This window comes from Salvelinus namaycush, chromosome 7 (genome assembly GCF_016432855.1).
Source record: "Salvelinus namaycush isolate Seneca chromosome 7, SaNama_1.0, whole genome shotgun sequence".
Classification (NCBI taxonomy): domain Eukaryota; kingdom Metazoa; phylum Chordata; class Actinopteri; order Salmoniformes; family Salmonidae; genus Salvelinus; species Salvelinus namaycush.
The window spans coordinates 10,048,825-10,061,324 of record NC_052313.1 but is presented as its reverse complement, the minus strand read 5'-3'; the positions used below and the strand labels follow the sequence as shown (position 1 = coordinate 10,061,324).

Here is a 12,500-nt window from a genome sequence, read left to right as displayed (position 1 = left end):
TGACTCTGTCCCTCTGCATCCAAATACTGACTCTGTCCCTCTGCATCCAAATACTGACTCTGTCACTCTGCATCCAAACACTGACTCTGTCACTCTGCATCCAAATACTGACTCTGTCACTCTGCTTCCAAATACTGACTCTGTCCCTCTGCTTCCAAATACTGACTCTGTCACTCTGCATCCAAATACTGACTCTGTCACTCTGCATCCAAATACTGACTCTGTCACTCTGCATCCAAACACTGACTCTGTCACTCTGCATCCAAATACTGACTCTGTCACTCTGCTTCCAAATACTGACTCTGTCCCTCTGCTTCCAAATACTGACTCTGTCACTCTGCTTCCAAATACTGACTCTGTCACTCTGCTTCCAAATACTGACTCTGTCACTCTGCTTCCAAATACTGACTCTGTCACTCTGCATCCAAATACTGACTCTGTCACTCTGCTTCCAAACACTGACTCTGTCACTCTGCATCCAAATACTGACTCTGCCACTCTGCATCCAAATACTGACTCTGTCACTCTGCATCCAAACACCGACTCTGTCACTATGTATCCAAATACTGACTCTGTCACTCTGCATCCAAATACTGACTCTGTCACTCTGCTTCCAAATAATGACTCTGTCACTCTGCTTCCAAATAATGACTCTGTCACTCTGCTTCCAAATACTGACTCTGTCACTCTGCTTCCAAATACTGACTCTGTCACTCTGCTTCCAAATAATGACTCTGTCACTCTGCTTCCAAATACTGACTCTGTCACTCTGTCACTCTGCATCCAAATACTGACTCTGTCCCTCTGCTTCCAAATACTGACTCTGTCACTCTGCTTCCAAATACTGACTCTGTCACTCTGCATCCAAATACTGACTCTGTCACTCTGCTTCCAAATACTGACTCTGTCACTCTGTCACTCTGCATCCAAATACTGACTCTGTCACTCTGCTTCCAAATACTGACTCTGTCACTCTGCTTCCAAATACTGACTGTCACTCTGCTTCCAAATACTGACTCTGTCATTTTGCTTCCAAATTCTGACTCTGTCCATCTGCTTCCAAATACTGACTCTGTCACTCTGCTTCCAAATACTGACTCTGTCCCTCTGCTTCCAAATAATGACTCTGTCCCTCTGCTTCCAAATAATAACTCTGTCACTCTGCTTCCAAATACTGACTCTGTCACTCTGATTCCAAATACTGACTCTGTCACTCTGCTTCCAAATACTGACTCTGTCACTCTGCTTCCAAATAATGACTCTGTCACTCTGCTTCCAAATAATGACTCTGTCACTCTGCTTCCAAATACTGACTCTGTCACTCTGCTTCCAAATAATGACTCTGTCACTCTGCATCCAAATACTGACTCTGTCACTCTGCATCCAAATACTGACTCTGTCACTCTGCATCCAAATACTGACTCTGTCACTCTGCATCCAAATACTGACTCTGTCACTCTGCTTCCAAATACTGACTGTCACTCTGCTTCCAAATTCTGACTCTGTCACTCTGCATCCAAATACTGACTCTGTCACTCTGCTTCCAAATACTGACTCTGTCACTCTGTCACTCTGCATCCAAATACTGACTCTGTCCCTCTGCTTCCAAATACTGACTCTGTCACTCTGCTTCCAAATACTGACTCTGTCACTCTGCATCCAAATACTGACTCTGTCACTCTGCTTCCAAATACTGACTCTGTCACTCTGTCACTCTGCATCCAAATACTGACTCTGTCACTCTGCTTCCAAATACTGACTCTGTCACTCTGCTTCCAAATACTGACTCTGTCACTCTGCTTCCAAATACTGACTCTGTCACTCTGCTTCCAAATTCTGACTCTGTCCATCTGCTTCCAAATACTGACTCTGTCACTCTGCTTCCAAATACTGACTCTGTCACTCTGCTTCCAAATACTGACTCTGTCACTCTGCTTCCAAATTCTGACTCTGTCACTCTGCTTCCAAATTCTGACTCTGTCACTCTGCTTCCAAATACTGACTCTGTCACTCTGTCACTCTGCTTCCAAATACTGACTCTGTCACTCTGTCATTCTGCTTCCAAATACTGACTCTGTCCCTCTGCTTCCAAATACTGACTCTGTCACTCTGCTTCCAAATACTGACTCTGTCACTCTGCTTCCAAATACTGACTCTGTCCCTCTGCTTCCAAACACTGACTCTGTCACTCTGCTTCCAAATGCTGACCCTGTCACTCTGTCACTCTGCATCCAAATACTGACTCTGTCACTCTGCTTCCAGATACTGACTCTGTCCCTCTGCTTCCAAACACTGACTCTGTCACTCTGCTTCCAAATACTGACTCTGTCACTCTGCTTCCAAATACTGACTCTGTCACTCTGCATCCAAATACTGACTCTGTCACTCTGCATCCAAATACTGACTCTGTCCCTCTGCATCCAAATACTGACTCTGTCCCTCTGCATCCAAATACTGACTCTGTCACTCTGCATCCAAACACTGACTCTGTCACTCTGCATCCAAATACTGACTCTGTCACTCTGCTTCCAAATACTGACTCTGTCCCTCTGCTTCCAAATACGGACTCTGTCACTCTGCATCCAAATACTGACTCTGTCACTCTGCTTCCAAATACTGACTCTGTCACTCTGTCACTCTGCATCCAAATACTGACTCTGTCCCTCTGCTTCCAAATACTGACTCTGTCACTCTGCTTCCAAATACTGACTCTGTCACTCTGCATCCAAATACTGACTCTGTCACTCTGCTTCCAAATACTGACTCTGTCACTCTGTCACTCTGCATCCAAATACTGACTCTGTCACTCTGCTTCCAAATACTGACTCTGTCACTCTGCTTCCAAATACTGACTCTGTCACTCTGCTTCCAAATACTGACTCTGTCATTTTGCTTCCAAATTCTGACTCTGTCCATCTGCTTCCAAATACTGACTCTGTCACTCTGCTTCCAAATACTGACTCTGTCACTCTGCTTCCAAATACTGACTCTGTCACTCTGCTTCCAAATACTGACTCTGTCACTCTGCTTCCAAATTCTGACTCTGTCACTCTGCTTCCAAATTCTGACTCTGTCACTCTGCTTCCAAATACTGACTCTGTCACTCTGTCACTCTGCTTCCAAATACTGACTCTGTCACTCTGTCATTCTGCTTCCAAATACTGACTCTGTCCCTCTGCTTCCAAATACTGACTCTGTCACTCTGCTTCCAAATACTGACTCTGTCACTCTGTCACTCTGCATCCAAATACTGACTCTGTCCCTCTGCTTCCAAATACTGACTCTGTCCCTCTGCTTCCAAACACTGACTCTGTCACTCTGCTTCCAAATGCTGACCCTGTCACTCTGTCACTCTGCATCCAAATACTGACTCTGTCACTCTGCTTCCAGATACTGACTCTGTCCCTCTGCTTCCAAACACTGACTCTGTCACTCTGCTTCCAAATACTGACTCTGTCACTCTGCTTCCAAATACTGACTCTGTCACTCTGCATCCAAATACTGACTCTGTCACTCTGCATCCAAATACTGACTCTGTCCCTCTGCATCCAAATACTGACTCTGTCCCTCTGCATCCAAATACTGACTCTGTCACTCTGCATCCAAACACTGACTCTGTCACTCTGCATCCAAATACTGACTCTGTCACTCTGCTTCCAAATACTGACTCTGTCCCTCTGCTTCCAAATACTGACTCTGTCACTCTGCATCCAAATACTGACTCTGTCACTCTGCATCCAAATACTGACTCTGTCACTCTGCATCCAAACACTGACTCTGTCACTCTGCATCCAAATACTGACTCTGTCACTCTGCTTCCAAATACTGACTCTGTCCCTCTGCTTCCAAATACTGACTCTGTCACTCTGCTTCCAAATACTGACTCTGTCACTCTGCTTCCAAATACTGACTCTGTCACTCTGCTTCCAAATACTGACTCTGTCACTCTGCATCCAAATACTGACTCTGTCACTCTGCTTCCAAACACTGACTCTGTCACTCTGCATCCAAATACTGACTCTGCCACTCTGCATCCAAATACTGACTCTGTCACTCTGCATCCAAACACCGACTCTGTCACTATGTATCCAAATACTGACTCTGTCACTCTGCATCCAAATACTGACTCTGTCACTCTGCTTCCAAATACTGACTCTGTCACTCTGCTTCCAAATACTGACTCTGTCACTCTGCTTCCAAATACTGACTCTGTCACTCTGCTTCCAAATACTGACTCTGTCACTCTGCTTCCAAATTCTGACTCTGTCACTCTGCTTCCAAATTCTGACTCTGTCACTCTGCTTCCAAATACTGACTCTGTCACTCTGTCACTCTGCTTCCAAATACTGACTCTGTCACTCTGTCATTCTGCTTCCAAATACTGACTCTGTCCCTCTGCTTCCAAATACTGACTCTGTCACTCTGCTTCCAAATACTGACTCTGTCACTCTGTCACTCTGCATCCAAATACTGACTCTGTCCCTCTGCTTCCAAATACTGACTCTGTCCCTCTGCTTCCAAACACTGACTCTGTCACTCTGCTTCCAAATGCTGACCCTGTCACTCTGTCACTCTGCATCCAAATACTGACTCTGTCACTCTGCTTCCAGATACTGACTCTGTCCCTCTGCTTCCAAACACTGACTCTGTCACTCTGCTTCCAAATACTGACTCTGTCACTCTGCTTCCAAATACTGACTCTGTCACTCTGCATCCAAATACTGACTCTGTCACTCTGCATCCAAATACTGACTCTGTCCCTCTGCATCCAAATACTGACTCTGTCCCTCTGCATCCAAATACTGACTCTGTCACTCTGCATCCAAACACTGACTCTGTCACTCTGCATCCAAATACTGACTCTGTCACTCTGCTTCCAAATACTGACTCTGTCCCTCTGCTTCCAAATACTGACTCTGTCACTCTGCATCCAAATACTGACTCTGTCACTCTGCATCCAAATACTGACTCTGTCACTCTGCATCCAAACACTGACTCTGTCACTCTGCATCCAAATACTGACTCTGTCACTCTGCTTCCAAATACTGACTCTGTCCCTCTGCTTCCAAATACTGACTCTGTCACTCTGCTTCCAAATACTGACTCTGTCACTCTGCTTCCAAATACTGACTCTGTCACTCTGCTTCCAAATACTGACTCTGTCACTCTGCATCCAAATACTGACTCTGTCACTCTGCTTCCAAACACTGACTCTGTCACTCTGCATCCAAATACTGACTCTGCCACTCTGCATCCAAATACTGACTCTGTCACTCTGCATCCAAACACCGACTCTGTCACTATGTATCCAAATACTGACTCTGTCACTCTGCATCCAAATACTGACTCTGTCACTCTGCTTCCAAATAATGACTCTGTCACTCTGCTTCCAAATAATGACTCTGTCACTCTGCTTCCAAATACTGACTCTGTCACTCTGCTTCCAAATACTGACTCTGTCACTCTGCTTCCAAATAATGACTCTGTCACTCTGCTTCCAAATACTGACTGTCACTCTGCATCCAAATACTGACTCTGTCACTCTGCTTCCAAATACTGACTCTGTCACTCTGTCACTCTGCATCCAAATACTGACTCTGTCCCTCTGCTTCCAAATACTGACTCTGTCACTCTGCTTCCAAATACTGACTCTGTCACTCTGCATCCAAATACTGACTCTGTCACTCTGCTTCCAAATACTGACTCTGTCACTCTGTCACTCTGCATCCAAATACTGACTCTGTCACTCTGCTTCCAAATACTGACTCTGTCACTCTGCTTCCAAATACTGACTGTCACTCTGCTTCCAAATACTGACTCTGTCATTTTGCTTCCAAATTCTGACTCTGTCCATCTGCTTCCAAATACTGACTCTGTCACTCTGCTTCCAAATACTGACTCTGTCACTCTGCTTCCAAATACTGACTCTGTCACTCTGCTTCCAAATACTGACTCTGTCACTCTGCTTCCAAATTCTGACTCTGTCACTCTGCTTCCAAATTCTGACTCTGTCACTCTGCTTCCAAATACTGACTCTGTCACTCTGTCACTCTGCTTCCAAATACTGACTCTGTCACTCTGTCATTCTGCTTCCAAATACTGACTCTGTCACTCTGTCACTCTGCATCCAAATACTGACTCTGTCCCTCTGCTTCCAAATACTGACTCTGTCCCTCTGCTTCCAAACACTGACTCTGTCACTCTGCTTCCAAATGCTGACCCTGTCACTCTGTCACTCTGCATCCAAATACTGACTCTGTCCCTCTGCTTCCAAATACTGACTCTGTCCCTCTGCTTCCAAACACTGACTCTGTCACTCTGCTTCCAAATGCTGACCCTGTCACTCTGTCACTCTGCATCCAAATACTGACTCTGTCACTCTGCTTCCAGATACTGACTCTGTCCCTCTGCTTCCAAACACTGACTCTGTCACTCTGCTTCCAAATACTGACTCTGTCACTCTGCTTCCAAATACTGACTCTGTCACTCTGCATCCAAATACTGACTCTGTCACTCTGCATCCAAATACTGACTCTGTCCCTCTGCATCCAAATACTGACTCTGTCCCTCTGCATCCAAATACTGACTCTGTCACTCTGCATCCAAACACTGACTCTGTCACTCTGCATCCAAATACTGACTCTGTCACTCTGCTTCCAAATACTGACTCTGTCCCTCTGCTTCCAAATACTGACTCTGTCACTCTGCATCCAAATACTGACTCTGTCACTCTGCATCCAAATACTGACTCTGTCACTCTGCATCCAAACACTGACTCTGTCACTCTGCATCCAAATACTGACTCTGTCACTCTGCTTCCAAATACTGACTCTGTCACTCTGCTTCCAAATACTGACTCTGTCACTCTGCTTCCAAATACTGACTCTGTCACTCTGCTTCCAAATACTGACTCTGTCACTCTGCATCCAAATACTGACTCTGTCACTCTGCTTCCAAACACTGACTCTGTCACTCTGCATCCAAATACTGACTCTGCCACTCTGCATCCAAATACTGACTCTGTCACTCTGCATCCAAACACCGACTCTGTCACTATGTATCCAAATACTGACTCTGTCACTCTGCATCCAAATACTGACTCTGTCACTCTGCTTCCAAATAATGACTCTGTCACTCTGCTTCCAAATAATGACTCTGTCACTCTGCTTCCAAATACTGACTCTGTCACTCTGCTTCCAAATACTGACTCTGTCACTCTGCTTCCAAATAATGACTCTGTCACTCTGCTTCCAAATACTGACTGTCACTCTGCTTCCAAATACTGACTGTCACTCTGCTTCCAAATACTGACTCTGTCACTCTGCTTCCAAATACTGACTCTGTCACTCTGCTTCCAAATACTGACTCTGTCACTCTGCTTCCAAATACTGACTGTCACTCTGCTTCCAAATACTGACTCTGTCACTCTGCTTCCAAATACTGACTGTCACTCTGCTTCCAAATACTGACTCTGTCACTCTGCTTCCAAATACTGACTCTGTCACTCTGCTTCCAAATACTGACTCTGTCCATCTGCTTCCAGATTCTGACTCTGTCACTCTGCATCCAAATACTGACAAACAAATACACGTTTTGGTTTTCTCACACACTGTCTGTCAAACACGCTCATATTTAAATACGCACACACACATACACACACACAGATGTAGTGACAGCATGGTGATGGTGTGTTTGTGTTTATACAGAGATGAGAATATGATTGATGTTTCAGTAAGAGACAGTGAGAAAGAGTGGGGAATTTGATTGCTACTTTTTTGATTAAGAACCAACCATCTCTGCCTACGCTTTCTTACAACTCTCTCACTCTTTTCTTTGTACACACACACACACACACACACACACGCACACACACACACTCACATGTGTGGCAAGTGGCTCCAGTGTATCCGGTTCTGTCGCAGGTGCAGCTAAAATGATCCCACGTCTGTTTACACCTGCCTCCATGCTCACAATGGTTAGGCATACACCTAGAGAGAACAATATAACAGGGAGAGAGAGAAGGAGAACAATCCATAATAACTATCTCTTATTTTATTTTATTCAACATGTATTTGTTCTTATACATACCATTATATATAAGAATGTTATTCCCCCAAAACATTGATATGAGTAATCTGGATGAAATGCCCCTAGGCTTCAGTCCCAGGGTTAGCTTCCACAAACATCCAGACATACACTGGGTTACATACCACTGTAAATTCCTGCTTTTAAATCCAAGGAGGACAAAACAGAGGCTTGCCTCAGGTAAACCACTTGGGAAAAATGCTAAGTGATCAAAACCCCTCAGAAGCTGTTCACTCAGATGAAAAAAGAGGCTTTATAACACTTAGAGGAAGTCGGGTGAAAAGTCACTGAAGTATTGCAGCTATTGGAGCCTCAGACACATTTTCCAAAGCTTGGGGAATCCTAGCGGAAAGAGACAAGACTATCAGTGCTCTCAACTCACAATCACATTACGAAACGGGTGTTAAATCAAGTTTGGCAAATTTCCTATGCAGTACAGACACATATATATATAGGAAAGTGTGGGTAACAGGGAAAGAGGAAGAGATTGAAGGAGAGTGAGAGAGCGAACAGAAGGGGCGGCGAGACAGAAAGTCAAAGACAGAGAGAGAGAGAGAGAGAAAGAGAGAGAGAGACAGACTCACTTGCTTTGGCAATGTTAACACGTTTCCCATGCCAATAAAGCCCCTTGAATTGAATTGAATTGACAGAGATAGAGAGAGAGAGAGAGAGAGAGACAGAGAGAGAGAGAGAGACAGAGACAGAGAGACAGAGACAGAGACAGAGACAGAGACAGAGACAGAGACAGAGACAGAGACAGAGACAGAGAGAGAGAGGCTATGTGCACATTGACCACAAAATGAGGTGGAAACTGAGCTGCACTTCCTAACCTCCTGCCAAATGTATGACCATATTAGAGACACATATTTCCCTCAGATTACACAGACCCACAAAGAATTCGAAAACAAATCCAATTTTGATAAACTCCCATATCTATTAGGTGAAATATCACAGTGTGCCATCACAGCAGCAAGATTTGTGACCTGTTTGCCACAAGAAAAGGGCAACCAGTGAAGAACAAACACCACTGTAAATACAACCTATATTTATGTATATTTATTTAACTTTTTGTACTTTAACTATTAGCACATCATTACAACTAGAGGTCGACCGATTCCGATTTTTCAACGCCGATAGCAATACCGATTATTGGAGGACCAAAAAAAGCTGATACTGATTAACCAGCCAATCTTTATATATATACTTGTAATAATGACAATTACAACAATACTGAATGAATACTTTTATTTTAACTTAATATAATACATAAAGAAAATCTATTTAGTCTCAAATAAATAATGAAACGGGCCTCCCGGGTGGCGCAGTGGCCTAGGGCACTGCATCGCAGCGCTAGCTGTGCCACCAGAGTCTCTGGGTTCGTGCCCAGGCTCTGTCGCAGCCGGCCGCGACCGGGAGGTCCGTGGGGCGACGCACAATTGGCCTAGCGTCGTCCAGGGTTAGGGAGGGTTTGGCCGGTAGGGATATCCTTGTCTCATCGCGCTCCAGCGACTCCTGTGGCGGGCCGGGCGCAGTGCCAAGGGAGCCAGGTACAATGTGTTTCCTCCGACACATTGGTGCGGCTGGCTTTCGGGTTGGAGGCGCGCTGTGTTAAGAAGCAGTGCGGCTTGGTTGGGTTGTGCTTCGGAGGACGCATGGCTTTCGACCTTCGTCTCTCCCGAGCCCGTACGGGAGTTGTAGCGATGAGACAAGATAGTAATTACTAGCGATTGGATACCACGAAAATTGGGGAGAAAAGGGGGTTAAAAAAAATAAAAAATAAAAAATAATGAAACATGTTCAATTTGATTTAAATAATGCAAAAACAGTGTTGGAGGAGAAAGCAAAAGTGCAATATGTGCCATGTAAAAAAGCTAACGTTTAAGTTCCTTGCTCAGAACATGAGAACATATGAAAGCTGGTGGTTCACTATTCCCAATTCTTCAATATTCCCAGTTAGGAAGTTTTAGGTTGTAGTTATTATAGGACTTATGACGCGTTGACTATTTCTCTCTATACCATTTGTATTTCATATACCTTTGACTATTGGATGTTCTTATAGGCACTTTAGTATTGCCAGCCTAATCTCGGGAGTTGATAGGCTTGAAGTCATAAACAGCGCTGTGCCTCAAGCATTGCTAAGAGCTGCTGGCAAACGCAGGAAAGTGCTGTTTGAGTGAATGCTTACGAGGCTGCTTCTGCCTACCACCGCTCAGTCAGACTGCTCTATCAAATATCAAATCATAGACTTAATTATAATAAACACACAGAAATATGAGCCTTAAGTCATTAATATGGTCAAATCCGGAAACTATAACTTCAAAAACAAAACGTTTATTATTTCAGTGAAATACGGAACCGTTCCATATTTTATCGAACGGGTGGCAATCATAAGTCTAAATATTGCTGTTACATTGCACAACCTTCAACGTTATGTCATAATTATGTAAAATTCTGGCAAATTAGTTCACAGTTCGCAACGAGCCAGGCGGCTCAAACTGCTGTATATACCCTGACTCTGCTTGCACTGAACGCAAGAGAAGTGACACAATTTCCCTAGTTAATATTGCCTGCTAACATGCATTTATTTGAACTTAATAGGCAGGTTTAAAAAATATATACTTCTGTGTATTGATTTTAAGAAAGGCATTGATGTTTATGGTTAGGGACATTTGTGCAACGATTGGGCTTTTTTGGGCAATGCGCTTTTGTTAAATCATCACCCGTTTGGCGAAGTTGATGTAGGCTGTGATTCGATGATAAATTAACAGGCACCGCATTGATTATATGCAACTCAGGACAAGCTAGTTAACCTAGTAATATCATCAACCATGTGTAGTTAACTAGTGATTACGTGAAGAATGATTGTTTTTTATAAGATAAGTTTAATGCTAGCTAGCAACTTACCTTGGCTCCTTGCAGCCACAAGGTCCTTTTGATGCTACACTCACGTAACAGGTGGTCAGCCTGCCACGCAGTCTCCTCGTGGATTGCAATGTAATCGGCCATAATCGGCATCCAAACATGCTGATTACCGATTGTTATGAAAACTTGAAATCGGCCATAATTAATCGGCCATGCCAATTAATCGGTCAACCTCTAATTACAACACTGTATATAGACATAATATGACATTTGAAATGTCTTTATTGTTTTGGAACTTTTGTGAGTGTAATGTTTACTGTGAATTTGTTTATGTGACCAGCAATCCAACATATCACAAATTTGAACAGACAAGAAATGTGAAGGATTGAAACCAACCTCTCTCAAAGTCTTATATTATAAATACTACGGATGCATTCATTCGATCAATGTATTAGTCAAGCACACCTCACTTTATGGGGAGTTAATTTAATGTAACACAGCTTCAGCATCAGAGAGGGAGTTAATTTAATGTAACACAGCTTCAACATCAAAGAGGGAGTTCATTTAATGTAACACAGCTTCAGCATCAGAGAGGGAGTTAATTTAATGTAACACAGCTTCAGCATCAGAGAGGGAGTTCATTTAATGTAACACAGCTTCAGCATCAGAGAGGGAGTTAATTTAATGTAACACAGCTTCAACATCAGAGAGGGAGTTAATTTAATGTAACACAGCTTCAGCATCAGAGAGGGAGTTAATTTAATGTAACACAGCTTCAGCATCAGAGAGGGAGTTCATTTAATGTAACACAGCTTCAGCATCAGAGATGGAGTTCATTTAATGTAACACAGCTTCAGCATCAGAGAGGGAGTTAATTTAATGTAACACAGCTTCAGCATCAGAGAGGGAGTTCATTTAATGTAACACAGCTTCAGCATCAGAGAGGGAGTTAATTTAATGTAACACAGCTTCAGCATCAGAGAGGGAGTTAATTTAATGTAACACAGCTTCAACATCAGAGAGGGAGTTAATTTAATGTAACACAGCTTCAGCATCAGAGAGGGAGTTAATTTAATGTAACACAGCTTCAGCATCAGAGAGGGAGTTAATTTAATGTAACACAGCTTCAGCATCAGAGAGGGAGTTCATTTAATGTAACACAGCTTCAGCATCAGAGAGGGAGTTAATTTAATGTAACACAGCTTCAACATCAAAGAGGGAGTTCATTTAATGTAACACAGCTTCAGCATCAGAGAGGGAGTTAATTTAATGTAACACAGCTTCAGCATCAGAGAGGGAGTTCATTTAATGTAACACAGCTTCAGCATCAGAGAGGGAGTTAATTTAATGTAACACAGCTTCAACATCAGAGAGGGAGTTAATTTAATGTAACACAGCTTCAGCATCAGAGAGGGAGTTAATTTAATGTAACACAGCTTCAGCATCAGAGAGGGAGTTCATTTAATGTAACACAGCTTCAGCATCAGAGATGGAGTTCATTTAATGTAACACAGCTTCAGCATCAGAGAGGGAGTTAATTTAATGTAACACAG

At 43.4% G+C, this 12,500-nt stretch overlaps 1 protein-coding gene across 1 annotated transcript in view; it reads right to left on the bottom strand.

Annotated features, from left to right (window-relative positions):
* Positions 1 to 12,500, bottom strand: part of LOC120050588 (contactin-associated protein-like 2) — a gene marked incomplete at its 5' end in the record, with an annotated part of 135,778 nt that overhangs the window by 92,713 nt on the left and 30,565 nt on the right. Inside the window, one exon of the mRNA XM_038997183.1 lies at positions 7,882 to 7,988. Within this exon, the coding sequence (XP_038853111.1) occupies positions 7,882 to 7,988 (107 nt within the window). The remainder of the gene's footprint in view (positions 1 to 7,881; positions 7,989 to 12,500) is intronic.